The 16,861-nt window shown below is 31.7% G+C and overlaps 2 protein-coding genes and 1 long non-coding RNA gene across 17 annotated transcripts in view; 1 reads left to right on the top strand and 2 right to left on the bottom strand.

The window, feature by feature from the left end:
• LOC140050455 (dedicator of cytokinesis protein 9-like) overlaps window positions 1-7,135 on the bottom strand; it is a 68,042-nt gene extending 60,907 nt beyond the window's left edge. For all 14 annotated transcript variants that reach the window (XM_072095645.1, XM_072095642.1, XM_072095643.1 and 11 more), the window contains exon 1: window positions 6,905-7,135. In XM_072095645.1, the coding sequence (XP_071951746.1) occupies window positions 6,905-7,027 (123 nt within the window). In that variant the 5' untranslated portion in view covers window positions 7,028-7,135. The remainder of the gene's footprint in view (window positions 1-6,904) is intronic.
• A 278-nt stretch (window positions 7,136-7,413) lies between these two features.
• On the top strand, window positions 7,414-13,410 carry LOC140048770 (ras-related GTP-binding protein A). 2 transcript variants are annotated; one of them, XM_072093552.1, is made up of 9 exons: window positions 7,417-7,553; window positions 8,410-8,488; window positions 9,496-9,595; window positions 10,263-10,329; window positions 10,718-10,940; window positions 11,267-11,485; window positions 11,631-11,722; window positions 11,909-12,024; window positions 12,480-13,410. In XM_072093552.1, exons 2-9 carry the CDS (start codon window positions 8,435-8,437, stop codon window positions 12,563-12,565), a joined length of 957 nt encoding a protein of 318 aa, XP_071949653.1. In that variant the 5' UTR covers window positions 7,417-7,553; window positions 8,410-8,434; the 3' UTR covers window positions 12,566-13,410. The 2 variants fall into 2 exon arrangements, with proteins under 2 accessions (XP_071949654.1, XP_071949653.1); XM_072093553.1 differs by lacking the exon at window positions 8,410-8,488 and having other exon boundaries at window positions 7,414-7,553.
• On the bottom strand, window positions 11,558-15,590 carry LOC140048771 (uncharacterized). The gene is made up of 3 exons (XR_011845142.1): window positions 15,441-15,590; window positions 12,365-12,493; window positions 11,558-11,598 (listed from the first exon to the last, which is right to left on the bottom strand). It is a non-coding gene; the product is annotated as an uncharacterized lncRNA (long non-coding RNA).
• Between the last annotated feature and the right edge of the window lie 1,271 nt (window positions 15,591-16,861).

Raw genomic sequence — 16,861 nt, 5'->3', positions numbered from 1 at the left:
ATCTCATTTCATTTCTTCGTCGCAAAAGAACAATAAACAAAACAATAAAATCCTTTCAATTTAGGCAACTTTATGAAGAAATGCTTCTCTGCAATTACTATTGTAGAGTACTCACTTTTTTACAGTCATACCATGAAAAAAAACCAAAACTTTGCCATAAAAATTAAACCATAGATTTACAAAACCTACATGCAACTACTGTATAGCAAACATTTAAATGTTTGAAAGACGCTATGCAAAGATACACTACTGTATGTCTTAGCCAGTACATAGAAATAATGTACTGTTGTTATACGATTAGGATTAAAAACTATTAGAGACAGGAGGTTCTATTTCCTTCCTAATCACATTCATACTTAAAAAACAAGAAATTTGATTAAGATTGTTTTAAGTCCTACAATTTAGAACTTAGTTCAAACATTTAGAAATTCTTATACTGCAACTTAGCCAAATTACAAGTAAAATTAATGTAGATTTTTTACGGTACATCCCAGTAATTTGCACACATACTGTATACAAAACAACTAAAGCTAGTATGGTATTATTGTTAGTCATTGTTTACAGTTTTTGTTTTATTTTCTACGAAAATGACTAAGTCTTTTAGAACTGAGATAACATCATACATAGTACCAGTTTGTGATAATTATAAGTTTTAAAAATCACACCATCAAGTTGTGAGTGAGTCATGACATTTGAGAAGGAAATAAAAAAATAAGGAAAAATTAGTAATTATAAAGATGGCAGTGAACAAGGATGGTGCATATTACTAGGGTGTACGACTACAATTCTATTTTCCCTCTTCTTCATTTAGTATCTGACTTTGAAAAAACATTTAATAGATATCCCTAAATTATACTATAAATTCTTTATTCTTGTTCAAAAAAATATAACCTCCTTCCTCTAGAAGTCTCCATTGCAAACCAATTTTTGTACTTGTTGCTTGGTACAATAACCTTCTATATATTATAAACATACAAAATGTGTATGTAATTACTCTTCACACTACATCCATGGCCCTTGCTAATTGGTATGCATTCGAATATCATTTTTTAAAAACAATTATGTTATACAGATATTGACTGCTTAGAGGTTAAATATAAGATTTGACATCCCCGAGGGAATGATATTAAGTTCGAGGGAATATATATTTCCCGAAGTGCCATTTAACCGATATAAAAGGCGATATCTGTTATATTATATATAGCCAAGAACAAGTCTGCTGGGTTGGGTGAAGCTAGGCTAGGCCTCCTATAGTATTTGTATTGTATGTAAACAAGCCTGCCTAGACACCTTACCTTGCGAAGAATAATATACAGATAATTACTAATTAATGATTCCTTGGCAATAAAATATTCACTTAGGCCTAGGTTGTTTAAATTAACAGAAGAATTTCCATCAATAAGCCTATTAATAATAATATTATAATCAGGTAGGCCGAATAAACAATTCGTCTTCTTCTCTTCGAGGAGCCGAATCGCCGGATGTTCAGCGCGTACTAGTTACTAGGTTACTACCGTGAGTTTTGACCAATCACAAACGGTGTTTCATCACATTTAGGGAGGACTAATAACAAATGAGGGCGCAATGTATGCATAGCTTAAATAGTTTAAAAGATTAATTTCTTCAAGCAAGTTCCGTGGCGCAGCGGTTGAAGCGTCTTGTGATGGAGTGACAATTCCATCCCGAGTTCAAGATCCAGTAGATGACTTTTGTTTATTTATCGGCAAACGCTTGTGTTCCACAAGAAAATTACACAGTCGATATCATCGAACTCGAGAATTTATATGATTAATGACAGGGGACACGATAATTACGCGAAAATTACTCAGTCAATATCATCGTTCTCGAGGATATATACGATTTACGATCCTCGCAGCTGTAGTCATGTGACGCAGTTTCAACCAATCACGTTCACGTATTTACATAGGCTATGTAATATAATATAATATGTAACTGTAGAGTACTGTAAGTGTAAAATGTTAAACTTTTTACAGTTGTTATTATTGCTATACTTTATTGAATTGTAGAGGGCAGCAAACATACTACAAAAGATATCAAGAGAAGGTTCATGTGATGTGGAATGAATAAACATATAACATGTTTTCTGATTATGCCATTCATTTATCCATTCAATCAATTATGCCATTCATTTATCCATTCAATCAATTATTCATTCACCCATTTACCAACTTAATATAAAGGATAACAGTTACACGTTGAGATTCTTTATTTAAAAAGAACTGATGTTAATTAATTAATTATGAAGATTACATGTGTGAGGGTGTGTGGCGCAGTGTGTTGAATGTTGGATTACTGATCGTGAGGTCGTGGTTCAAATCCAACTCTCGTCACATTGTTTGTACAGTATCCTTAGGCAAGACACTTTATTTACATTTGGCTCTCTCCACCCAGTTGTATGAAATGGGTACCCGGTTAGATCAAGACACAACTTTTCATTGATTTCTAGCTGCCATATACAGGAGTGAATGTTTCCATATTCTCATATGTATAGACTTGAAAGGGTTCAGAGAAAGGCCACTAGAATAATTATGTACAGAAAAGAAGGAAATTGGGACACTTCATATTTATATAGGTTAAAGACTCTAAATATTTTAAGTATTGAAGATATATTTAAAGTGTATAGACTCACATTAGGTTTTAAAAAAATGCATGGCCTCTGTCCCTCATCCTTTAATGAGTTTGTGAGATCAAGTGAGAGGTGTGAAGGGTGGTTAATACATTGGAAGGCAAAGACCAATACATTTATAAATTCATCATTTGTTATTTTCCCTAGATTATGGGAGCAACTTCCCAATGAAATTAAACAATGTGCTACAATTTCAGACTTTAAAGCCCAACTCACCAAACATTTGATCTCAAAATATTAAGTTGTAATTGTTTATATTGTTTATTCAATGCAGCTTATTTTTAATTGGTGTATCTCATTATAACTTTGTTTTGTTTTGTTTTGTTTTATTTTGACTTAATTTGTGCTACTTAGTTTTGTTATTTTTGTATTTTATAAGTAATGATGGAGTAAGAGCAGTTTTCTGTTTGGGCTCATGCCTACTGTATTACTTGCTCCTGGCAAGATGAATTGTAAAATGTACTTTATGAACTTTTGCCGAATAAATATTATTATTATTATTATGTGTTTGATCCAAAAAATGACCGATGACTGATTTAAAATATCAACTTGTATTTGTAATTTTATTTAGTTTCTTTCATTCAGTTCAATGCTCACTTACAACCTCAACACACTAAACACTGATTAGACAACTAAAGCCTATTGTAAAGCACCATCCACGTGTATAGCAAGACACGCATAAAACCATGCATGGGAACAAAGTGGATATGAATTGATTTGTTTGTAGTGCACTATTATTTTGTTATGTACTTGTGGGTCTAGTGCTACGTCAAGTAAATAAACAAACAAACAGTACAGATATTGCTGTATCCAGGTATACTAATAGTAATATTAGTAGTCCCAGGGGCCTGGTACTGTAATTTTTGAGACAATTTTTAATTTATATGTTGGTTAAATTTATTTATGTAATAATGGCTTATAAATCAAGTCTAAATTTGTCTAAATTAGCTGGTTGTACAGTAGGTGATGATACTCAAGTTATTTTATTATAATGGATAATTTACAAAACTCTTTGTTTCTGAATTAGCCTAAATACGGTATTGTATTAAAATTAACTTGAAACACAACCTAAACCTAAGATTCTTATATTGTTAAATACCAATCGCCTAAATATTGTTACCAATACCATTCCATATTTTCAATATCATCAAAATAGAACTACATATTTATATACAGTAGGTTTCCTAGCCTTTCTACTATAATAGTACAATAGCTAGTATAAGATGTTTGCTGATGTAATAATAATGTGTCATGAATTAAAAAAGGTCAGTGACCCTTAAATTAACTACTTATTAAAACCTTAAAACCACTAATTAGTAAGACATAATCTAGATTACAGATACCTGTAAGTACTTTAAAATAATTCAAAATGAATTTACAGAAAAGGTCATTAAAGTACTCGTCCTTCCAAAAAATAGATATTTGATTCTTAATTCTACACTATTTATACTTTTTTATACAAGTACAAATATTATTTTTATTAAGATGTAAAAATATAGTTCTTATCCAGTATTTTGAACTAACTGTAAAATATACAGTAAGGTAATGTACATGTGTGTGAATGTTTTCATTTGTTGGCACTAGAGTTGATCATTGACCTTATTTAGTGATGTCATCTCTAAGACAACCAAATGAAGAAACAGGTGAAAGGGATTCAAAGTGCATGAACTAACAATTGCAAACTGGGATACTGAAGATCTGATGATAAAATATTCCAGATGACAAAAAAGTGAAACACTGTGTACAGAAATGTACACAATCTCTAGGCTGTGTTATAGTTAGTGTTGAATTTGAATATCCTGAAATCCAAGAGTATTACCAATTACAAAATGAGTCACTATGGCAATCAGTGACCAAAAGATTACAAATGAGCTTTTGTCCAATTAATATTCAGATTCTTCGACTGTGCTGTGACTCAATGAAAAAAAACTCCTTAGGAAAGAAAAAAAATCTAAGAAATTATTAAAAAAGATCAATTTTAGTTTGGAGGTATGTTTTCCCTAAATTTATCCATAAATACCCAAATTTGACAATTAAAAGAATATTCCATCATAAACAAGGTGACAAATGCCACATTTCTCTCAGCATGGGGCAAAAAAAGTCACACTTACAATAGTAGTCCAAAGTTGATGGTGAGAGAGACAGGTGTGTGTACTTTTTACTAAATAAACTCAGTGCTCATAACAATGAAATGACAAGAATCATCAGTACGTGTACATGACACTGGGAATTAGCCATTCTCCGGTGTCAACATCATGTTAACACCTGATTCCCATTGTCATCTCCACACTATCCAAAAAAAATCCTTTTTCCAAAGTATCATTTAGGCATATTTGGTATTACAGCATCTCATTTATATCACATGTGATGCCTGTATCATGTAAGGGTAGGTTACTACTACAGTATACATATTAAACACATTGTGATGTTTTCCCAGATTCCTGATACAGTACCGAGAATCGACTGACGTCCACCTCAAAACAAAACATTCCAAATAAATAATGCCACTCCTTGAAATTATCTCCTTGAAATTATCTTTTAGAAATATCCCAATGATGAACTACTGTATTTGTAAATCTACTATACACTGCTGAACTTACGGAGATTATTATACTTGTTGCAAATTGAAGTCACATGTTTGTATTGTATTATTGTTCATAACAACATGTTAGTTCAGCCATTTGTAAAATAGTAGCAAAAGCATACAGGAAACAGCTCATCTCAGAGAAATATTATGCTCTAAATATTGTAAAAGTACTGTTTAAATTGACATAAAGTCTGTTTATTAAATGTTATACAAAAACTACAATTGTATACAAAAGTAAAATGGTTTAAGTAATAAAAACTTGTCACAATATTCTTGACACTAACAATTTTTTCTTAATATCTCCAAATAAAGTTATTATCCTACAACAGTAATTGCTATGCTATTGTATTAACATAAAACAAAGAGTAAAGAATAATGATATAAATCAGGTCTCTCAAAGGATTATTTATCAAACATTTTAAATCCATTTGTATTTTTATTGCTCTTTGTCTGACCAATACAACCAAGTTGACAAACTGAAACCAATTTTTCTTGGTATATTTTTGATTTTCAAAATTTAAGAAATAAATTTGTTGTGTTAATTGATTATTTCAAATGAGAAACAGGTTTTAAAATTAATGAAGAGTTTTTTTTTTTTGTATTATAAAAGCGTCACTTCTCATGCAAACAGCATAATACAGCATTTTGAATTTATAGAATTGTAATTCGTTGATGAACTGCAAAAGTTATAATGGCCTGTAATTAACACCTTAGGCTAGGAAATGTGCAGAAATATCAGTTATAATAAGTAGTAATATGTAGTTCACAATCAGGAATAAACAGAACCTATGCAAGGTGACCCTTTACATAACACAGATTATCCTTACAAATTTAATCAATTATTTAGATAGCCATATTATTTTTAATACACTTCCTGTACAAATATTCAGTCATCATCATATGCACTTCATAAGGCAGTAAATGATGCCCATCACATCAACAAATTGACATCTGAACTTCCTTCTCATCAGATTTTATTTATAAAACTCTTGTACTAATGTTTTAATCACTACTTCTGGTAATTAATTACATGACAAACACACAGTTTTCTGGGCATTAAAACTGCTGACTGAAAATCTGTATTTATGTAGTGAAAACTGATTTTTATTTTAACGTAAATTATTCTTTAATTATTAAAATTATTACATTTTTTCATATATATATTTTTTTACTGTCCGACTGGTTTCCTTTATTTTTTTGACAGTTTCCTTTTTTAAAAAATGAAATCTTTACAGTATGTGTTGTTGCACTAAAGTCTCGTAGATTAGGAAACATAATAGGCCTAGTGCTATATTAGGCCTAAAAGTAGAATGATATTAACAACAAACAACTGTAGGCCTACCTACTACTAGTCAATATACTGTATCTAGGCCTATCCCGTCAATCTCCACATCCTCTCTCTCTCTCTCATTTTCATGATCATCAATCAAGATTAAGAAATGTGTTTGTTCACTGTTTCATTTGTATCGGTAAACTTTGTTTTCTTAAATAAATAAATGTTAATCCTTTCAATAATTACACATCCTTTAAAATAATTACATAAAAACAGATACCGAATCCTGTTCCATGCGGGAACCATCCGGCCCACTCAAATCCTAGCCAGGCTTAGGCTAGGCTTCGAAGTTTGTTGTTTATTTTGGTTGGGCGTTACGCTTAAATCGGACACTCACCCCGATAAATCTGCTGTCCCGAACTGCTTCCGACACATTTTTCCTGACCACAGCAGCACTATGGTTCCCACTAATGTGTTTCCTTAGAAGCATTCCATGAGCCCTGCCTTGTTTTCCGGCCATTTTGACGGGCTTTAATCTTTAAAACGTGAACTTTTGTTACGTTTGTAACCGGTTAATTTCTTCTGGTTAGGCCACCTCCTCTACAGAATTGGTTAACGCCATCTTTCTTTAGGAGATTCCCCGACGAAGTTCGGTATGGTCCATTATTTAGTAGGTTGAAATAAAGTTCACTAGATAGGTACGAATGTAATTAATGTAAATAACAAACCTTTACAAGTGATTACATATAATATATTTTTTATAGCATTATAATCATGTAAAATTGATTATTTTCATTTTGGTTAAAAATGATTTAATTCTTAATTGCAATTGAACTCCCTGCACGTAAATGGATCAAGCCAAAGCAATGGGTCACCTGACTGTGTGAGATTATAGAAGGAAGGATTGTGTTTTCCTGCCCCCGTGCTAGGCCTAGTCATCAGAATACCTTCGAAATTATACTTTATCCGAAATTATATCTTAATCCGTTTTGGCAAATTAAACTATATTTCACTCGTAATATTCCTGTTGTAAAATGAAGAAAAAGGTTTGTTTAAATGATATTATATACCGTTATACAATTCGCATGTTTTGTTTTATTCATGACAAATTCTGGCACTGCTGTGTAGCCTAGCTAGAGCCTAATAAGTAAGGTCCAAGGATGACTGAAGTTGATCATTCCATCATATTTATTATAGTGTTTGTCTATGTTTTCATTGTGAATTTTTTGTGTATTTTGCTACAATACAAGTTATTAATACTTGACTGCATCTAATTACTTATGTCAAACTGTTTTGTTTGATCATTATTCTTGCCGCAATGCTTTAAAAAAAGGTCAGAAAGAAAAACAAAACTGTTATAATAAAAAAAAACGCCCAATCATTAATCAAACAATTAGGGCCGTATTAGCCAATGAAATTGCTACCATGCCCATTTAATCAAATAATTTCCTCTAATTGGTATGTTTCATTTCTCAACAATGACTTTTTTGTAACAATAATGATATTGTGCAAGTTGACCTTCCTCCCATGACCGGGCAAAAATCATTTCATACACAAAACTCACTTCTATCAGGTGACAGCTAAGTCTGATGTTGAATAATCATTCTTTACTAATATTTCAAATTTAACCAGGAGTTTATTTGCATTACTTTAGTTTTATTTACAAGCCAATAGGAATTTACTACTTCTGTCATGTATTTTGGAAGATTTGACGATTTCATTGCATGTGCATTTAGTTGAAGGAGAGCAATAGAACAGTACCAAGATTTTTTGATTTTTTTGTATATAAACTGCACAATAGGAACCTACATATTCTTGCATTTGTAGACAAATGTAATACCACCACAAAAAGGATTTTAGTGTTGTCTTATAATAAACCGTAGCTGTTTGATGCTTTTTCAGTAAAATTTTAAAGCAAAGCTAGACAATGAGTAGAATGGAGACTAGACGCAGGTCCCAAAATGGCAGTCGAAAGAAAAAGGTAACAATAGCTGCATGGCGTACGTACTTATAGGTTGGAAGAGATTTACCATTTTGATGTTTCAAAAGCAACCCTGTGTTTTGTTTTTGTTTTTTTCTTTTTATAACACTGGTATTTGTATACAGGCATGTTCTTTTACTACATGGTTAAGTTATCAAGTATTTGTATTTTCTTTCCAGTGGTTTACCTATGTATGTAAAAACATAAGTTAATTTTCTAAATAACATATCAAAAAGATGAGTTTAACATTAATTTGTCAGTATACTTTATATTAGTAGTAGTTAGGACCATACTAACTGATATAAGTTGAGTCTCCTCTGGAGGATGGTTTTATCAGGGAAGAATACACTTTTTTTATACCTGAAATGTAAAAGTGTGATGTGCCCAAAGACATCATGTCCATATACTGTATGGGCACATCACATTGTTTTGTCACATAAAATTTGATAGTGTTAATTAACAGAGCTTAAGAATTGATGGATATTGCTTGCTGCTATTAACCGCATGTTTCAATTGTTTGACCATTATAATACTGTATATACCATGTTGAATGTTTAGAATGCATAATTATAATTTCAATAATACTTATAAATTGTGATGTGTTTGATGTAATTGTACATATTTTTATTGTATTTATGAATATTAATAATTACTCTGATCTAAAAATCTTAAGAGACCAGTTGTACTTATGACAGTATAATTAATAATTATAATGTTTTGTATTTTAGACCTGGACAGGCATGTTGGAATGACTATAAAGATCTGTCTATATACTACTATCAAACTAGTTTGCCCAAATATGGTAGTGATATGACATGTCCATATATGGGTACATCACATATTTTTGTCACATAAAGTTTGATAGTGTGGACAGAGTTTTAGAGAAAGCATCTTGACTACCAATTATAAAATGGAAAGAAATAAAGCCTGATACTACTTTGCTGTCCCAGTCAACTTTTATGTTGTAACCTATTTTGCATGTTAATAATGTGATTGTTTTGTTACAGGTGTTGTTAATGGGTAAGAGTGGGTCGGGCAAGACCAGTATGAGGTCTATCATCTTTGCAAATTACATCGCAAGAGACACCAGAAGATTAGGAGCCACAAGTAAGTTTGAACTCTAGATTTCAAATCATCTGCCATGTTAGCCACTTGCCCTAAGAATTCTGGTAATAATGGTTATATTCGTCAGGCACAACCTGCTGTAGTAAAGATTTATTTAAAGTGCTAGTGCCACACTTTCGACAAATACGACATTTACTATTATCAGTATCAAGAATAATATATGTAGATACTGTGTTAAATTGAGTTTCAATAATAAATTGTTATATATATGGAAAAAAAAGCAATATGTGTGTCGTTATTTGGTCACGAAACGTTACCTTTCGACATTTGTATGTGACGTCACAGCCATAACACCGACGATCGCGAGGAGGAACTAACCTGCATCTTGCGCCTTATAACACACCCCGTCTTCTGCCTGTGACGTCACGCTTATAAAGTACGAGGGCATATTAACGTTCCTAATTAAGAGGTGATTACGGCCATACCGTTAAAAGTAGGTCAATGCAAATTTCGGTCAAGATTTATAGACATTAAATCTACCCAAAATATCATTAATATCTGAATTTAAAGTCTGTGGCACTTTAAGTTTATTTAGCAAAACCATACTGTTTTTATCTAATGTAATGTTGGACAAAAATACACACAATAATCAAAATTAATAGTAGCAAATAAAATTTACTTAAATTCATTTGTTTTTTTCCTTTTCCAGTTGATGTTGAGCATTCTCATGTACGTTTCCTAGGTAACCTGGTATTAAATTTGTGGGACTGTGGAGGGTAAGTCAACTATTTAATTGTCTACACCTAACTAACTGTAAAATAAAGTTGGCACAGTGTTCCAGTTTCTTGACTACATTTTTACTTACTTACTATAACAATACTTACTTAGTCCGGGACAAACCCGAACTTATATGACTAGTTTCCTCCATAATTTCCTATCTGCAATTGTGACAGCCAATCAATTCATCTATTTGCATACCAGCATCTGTCTCTAGTACATCAATGTATGTTATTATAACAATACACTGTAATATAAAACTTACTGTTTAATATTGTACAAATAATGACCATTTAATAGTGTGTACTATAACACACCATGTGTCCCACAATTGTCCAATCAAATGACAGGAATTTATTTATGTGTTATATAATACCTTTCTTGTAGCCAAGAAGCCTTTATGGAGAATTACTTTGCCAGTCAGCGTGACAACATATTCCGCAATGTAGAGGTGCTTATCTATGTCTTTGATGTTGAGAGTAGGGAGCTGGAGAAGGACATGCATTATTACCAATCATGTTTGGAAGCTATCCTGCAGAACTCACCAGATGCAAACATCTTCTGTCTCATACACAAGATGGATCTTGTACAAGAAGACCAACGAGATGTGGTATGAATACAAATAATAGGGTCCTCATAAACAGGAGTTTTATCTAATAAAAAGTTCAATAAACATCCCTCTCAATAAATGTTATATGTACCACACCTACATGTGGGAGCATACATAGGCAAGCTTAGTTTTCTATCTATACGGTACTATCTATTCTTACTGCCACAGTTAAATTCTTTACTTTCAATTTTAAAATATACACACTGTCACACACAGGCAGTTAATAACTCATCATGAGGGCCTATGATTGTCAACATAAGCTGTTTTGAGTCGCCCTCTGTAAATAAGGTTGAATAAAAATATATAAAAATATATTTTTTTTTCAGATTTTTAAAGAACGAGAGGATGACTTAAAGAGACTTTCAAAACCTTTAATATGCACATGCTTCCGCACATCTATATGGGATGAAACACTTTACAAAGCCTGGAGCAGTATAGTCTATCTTTTAATTCCAAATGTAAGGCAGTTGGAGACCAACTTACAAAAGTTTGCTGACATCATTGATGCTGACGAGGTTCTGCTTTTTGAGAGGGCAACGTTCTTGGTACGTACTGTATAACCACAAGTAGTTTCAGTAGATGGTCAGTTACTTCATTAATCCCTAGGGCTTCTAAACACGGCGTCTGATTGACTTGCGAGCTGCGCCATCTTGTTTTCCTTGTGTTAATAAAAATATTGTTCTTTTTCAGGTTATTTCACATTGCCAGCGTAAACCACACAAGGATGTACATCGGTTTGAAAAAATCAGTAACATAATTAAACAATTCAAACTGAGCTGTAGGTAAGAACAGTAATGTAATCTACCTGAACTTCAGGGGTTGATCCAGCATTGTGTATAAAGTTGAGGGGTGGGAGGAAAAGAGATAGACATTTTGTGCTAGTTAGAGTGATAGTTTAAAACGCTTATTTTTCAGAGCATCTCTTTTCTCGTTTTTCCATTTACAGTAATTTTTTTTTTATTTTGCAGTAAGTTAGCTGCATCATTTCAAAGTATGGAAGTAAGAAACAGTAACTTTGCATCGTTTATTGATGTGTTTACATCAAACACATACGTAATGGTGATCATGTCAGACCCGACCATACGTAAGTAAAAACAGTTTGTAATCTATAGAACAACTCGTTTAAATATCATCTGTATTGCAAGACGGATGGTTGTAGACCTTCATAATGTATACAGTAGCTCTACAACTTTACGATAAAGATGAAATTTAAACTTAAATGAGTTGTTTTATTTATTAATTGCATGTCAATACTTCACACTCTTAAAAGTTTTGGCAGAATAGTTTCTAAACTATAGTCAGTTAATTGTTACTACCCAAATGAAACAACTCCATTTGGTTATACATTGACGACTAGTAATATTATATTTTTATAACAGTTTATTTGGGCTTACAATTGAACAATAATTAAAATTAAAATATACCTTGTAAAAGTTACTTAAGCTTCTGTGCCAATGAAATAAAACACACCAGTGGCAGTACTTATCTTTTCAAAAGTGATCCGTTGAAGAATAACGAAACCTATGTCTTTTTCTACAGCTTCTGCCGCCACCCTGATCAATATAAAAAATGCAAGAAAACATTTTGAAAGGTTAGAGAGGGTAGAGTCGGGTTCTGTTATGTAACGTGGATCACTTGCTACACATTTGTTGTTTTTAGTTGCAAACAGGCCATGTTTGTGACTCTGGAAACTGGTTAGAAATAGACGTCAAACAACAAAACTATACTGACTTGAAGTTTGCGTAGAAAGAAGACAATTTCATTCAAGACCACATAAAGCATGCTCTGTGTGCAGTCAATTTGTTTCAGGGGAAGAATGGTAAAAGGCTTCCTACTTTATAGGAGTTTTATGTGGTTAATTAAATAGTCTATATTGTTTAGACAACTTTGTAATATGACCACAGTGCTGATTTTGTCATATTTCCCCTATGATGGCTAAAATTGCTTAAGAACTAAGCCAAATTGATTATGACTACAGTGCTGATTTTGTCATATTTCCCCTATGATGGCTAAAATTGCTTAAGAACTAAGCCAAATTGATTATGACTACAGTGCTGATTTTGTCATATTTCCCCTATGATGGCTAAAATTGCTTAAGAACTAAGCCAAATTGATTATGACCACAGTGCTGATTTTGTCATATTTCCCCTATGATGGCTAAAATTGCTTAAGAACTAAGCCAAATTGATTATGACTACAGTGCTGATTTTGTCATATTTCCCCTATGATGGCTAAAATTGCTTAAGAACTAAGCCAAATTGATTATGACTACAGTGCTGATTTTGTCATATTTCCCCTATGATGGCTAAAATTGCTTAAGAACTAAGCCAAATTGATTATGACCACAGTGCTGATTTTGTCATATTTCCCCTATGATGGCTAAAATTGCTTAAGAACTAAGCCAAATTGATTATGACTACAGTGCTGATTTTGTCATATTTACCCTATGATGGCTAAAATTGCTTAGGAACTTAGCCAAATTGATTATGACTACAGTGCTGATTTTGTCATATTTACCCTATGATGGCTAAAGTTGCTTAGGAACTAAGCCAACTTGATTATGACCACAGTGCTGATTTTGTCATTTTTCCCCTATGATGGCTAAAGTTGCTTAGGGAACTACATTTTGCTTACTCCCTTGGACTAATCAAACACACTGTTTTTTGCAATGACTGTCTCATAGACTTCTACATTTAAAAATAAAATATTTCATTAATGCAGTAAAAATTGCAGTAGAATAATTTTCCCTAAGTTATGCTATTTAAGCTTGGAAGTTAATGAAGATTATATAATAATAACACCAAGGACCACCAATTTTGGAATATCACTGATTTAAGAAAGTGCTCAAGAAAAACTGTTAGTATTTATTACATATTTTGTTTACTGGTGTATTAAGATGGTTACCTAGTAAATGCTTTTAGCAGACTTAACTAGTATACAAATATTTAAACGGAAACCATTTTAGGATATATTCTTTAAACAAGTTAATTTATTATGTAATGTTATTTTTAGATTTTTCGTATAAAGTGTGAACCCATTAAACAGGAATTATTACATTTTTAACTTGATGTTTTAGAGTTTAATAAAAAAAAAAAAGACAAAATATGGTCACATGGATCAATATAATGAGAAAACATTATAAAAGTAACATTAAATGTTGTAAAAGATATGTACAATTTCCCAATGTTTTTTACCCATTGATAGATTTAGAATTCTGTGTGCTGGTTTGAAAAAGGAATAGTTTAGAATTGGTTACACAGATAATTAAGAATTCTAGGAATTTGGTAAGATTTATGAAGTGAGATGTAAATGAGATGATTTATTTGCGAACTTGTGGGGGGGAGGGGAAAACTAATTTTAAATGTCTTAATCACGCCAATATGTGATTATTAATGTGTTTGTGCCCATTGAAAAATATGCTACTACTAGACAGTGGGATAATGTTAGGTTATTGCCACGATAATCCTTGGTTCCACCCACTAGGATGCAACTCAACAACTTAGACGCAAGTGAGTTGACCAATGACAAGCAACATTTTGAATAATCTATCGCTTGTCATTGGTCAAATCATTTGTGTTGTAACCTAGTGGAAACCAAACATAAAATATAAAGTACACGGAACTGTACTTTCCTCAAGCATGTGATATCTAAAATAAATACCAAATTTGGGGGATTGTAACCAATGGTTTATTTAGGATTTACTAACCTGATGATAATACACATTATAACCATAACAGAATTATCTGTTTATGTATTTTGTATCAGTTGTTTAAGTTAACAAATAGTAAAATACAAATCATATTTAAGCACTACTATCTTACACTATCATCAGTATAGTTATGGTATTAATACATTAATACTGATGATTATTAATGTTAAATGATTATTTTAAGAATGAATATTAACAAAACAATATTATGATTTAATAATAAATTTAACAATTATAGTTTATTTAAGAAGCTGAATAATTTCACTTTTTTGTAATTAAATTTTGTTTTCAATTGAAAGTGAAATATACATGTACAATTATACAATTAAATATAACTATTAATTCATGTTTATTGATATTACTTTCTTTATGATGATGATGAAGACAATCCTAAATTTGCCCTTTACTCTGGTAAAACAACAGTTGCAATGATGTCAAAATATATATCATTCCTGATCTACAGAATTGGACTACAAAGAGACTCTGTCACAGATTAAAATTAGACAGATGGCACTATATTACAAATTTGAATCAGCACATTTTTATGACCTCCACCAACTCCCCTTACAGTGGAGTAATGCTATGAGCGTTCACTGGCTAAACCCAGAACATAAGCAGCCTCAAGAAGGGCCAATGCTACCCAGGGCCCATTAGGAGTGCTAAACCAGGTGCCTTTGCCCAATGCATTACACCACAGATCAATTGATTTGGCCTAGGGCTTAGCTCTAGCCTAGTAGTAGTAGGCCTAAGCCTAAGTCTAGGCCTAGCAAGCAATTCAATTACAAACATACCTTTCTGAGTATTGAAAGCCCGGTAGCCTTGTTTTATTGTATTCACTTCCATATTCCGAAATAATTACTTTCTTTAAATAATAATCAATAAATAGGCCTAGCTAGGCCTAGTCTAATTCCAATGTATGAGAGCTGCCACACTCTTCTTGTCGTCTGCAACTTGAGAAAGTATCTGTGCTCTGATTGGTTTAATCTTCAGATGTTGGTTTGATCACTTTGAATATTTCTAAGTAGTTCCTAAACCAATCCATTTCTTTAATTTCTTGTGTGGGTTTGTAATAACTTTTAATATTTTCTTTGTAGTGTCTAATCCAATCCAATTCTTTAATTCGAGGTGTGGGTTTGTAATAACTTTTAATATTTTCTTTGTAGTGTCTAATCCAATCCAATTCTTTAATTTCTTGTGTGGGTTTGTAATAACTTTTAATATTTTCTTTGTAGTGTCTAATCCAATCCAATTCTTTAATTTCTTGTGTGGGTTTGTAATAACTTTTAATATTTTCTTTGTAGTGTCTAATCCAATCCAATTCTTTAATTTCTTGTGTATTGTAATCACTTTTAATATTTTCTTTGTAGTGTCTAATCCAATCCAATTCTTTAATTTCTTGTGTATTGTAATCACTTTTAATATTTTCTTTGTAGTGTCTAATCCAATCCAATTCTTTAATTTCTTGTGTATTGTAATCACTTTTAATATTTTCTTTGTAGTGTCTAATCCAATCCAATTCTTTAATTCGAGGTGTGGGTTTGTAATAACTTTTAATATTTTCTTTGTAGTGTCTAATCCAATCCAATTCTTTAATTTCTTGTGTGGGTTTGTAATAACTTTTAATATTTTCTTTGTAGTGTCTAATCCAATCCAATTCTTTAATTTCTTGTGTGGGTTTGTAATAACTTTTAATATTTTCTTTGTAGTGTCTAATCCAATCCAATTCTTTAATTTCTTGTGTGGGTTTGTAATAACTTTTAATATTTTCTTTGTAGTGTCTAATCCAATCCAATTCTTTAATTTCTTGTGTGGGTTTGTAATAACTTTTAATATTTTCTTTGTAGTGTCTAATCCAATCCAATTCTTTAATTTCTTGTGTGGGTTTGTAATAACTTTTAATATTTTCTTTGTAGTGTCTAATCCAATCCAATTCTTTAATTTCTTGTGTGGGTTTGTAATAACTTTTAATATTTTCTTTGTAGTGTCTAATCCAATCCAATTCTTTAATTTCTTGTGTATTGTAATCACTTTTAATATTTTCTTTGTAGTGTCTAATCCAATCCAATTCTTTAATTTCTTGTGTATTGTAATCACTTTTAATATTTTCTAAGTAGTTTCTAATCCAATCCTATTCTTTAATTCGAGGTGTGGGTTTGTAATCAATCCTATTGAGTTCTTTATGTATGGAAGATTTTTTAGCAGGTGTGACTGT

Source organism: Antedon mediterranea, chromosome 5 (assembly GCF_964355755.1).
Source record: "Antedon mediterranea chromosome 5, ecAntMedi1.1, whole genome shotgun sequence".
NCBI classification, from domain to species: Eukaryota; Metazoa; Echinodermata; class Crinoidea; order Comatulida; family Antedonidae; genus Antedon; species Antedon mediterranea.
Note: the sequence above shows the minus strand (reverse complement) of the source record. Positions and strands in the feature narration are given on the sequence as shown.

Bases quoted from the DNA above. Each gene is read 5' to 3' on its own strand.
- LOC140048770 (XM_072093552.1), top strand. From the start codon at position 8,435: ATGAGTAGAATGGAGACTAGACGCAGGTCCCAAAATGGCAGTCGAAAG. The intron at 8,489-9,495 runs GTAACAATAGCT...GTTTTGTTACAG, and splicing joins ATGGCAGTCGAAAGAAAAAG to GTGTTGTTAATGGGTAAGAG. The intron at 10,941-11,266 runs GTATGAATACAA...TTTTTTTTTCAG, and splicing joins AAGAAGACCAACGAGATGTG to ATTTTTAAAGAACGAGAGGA.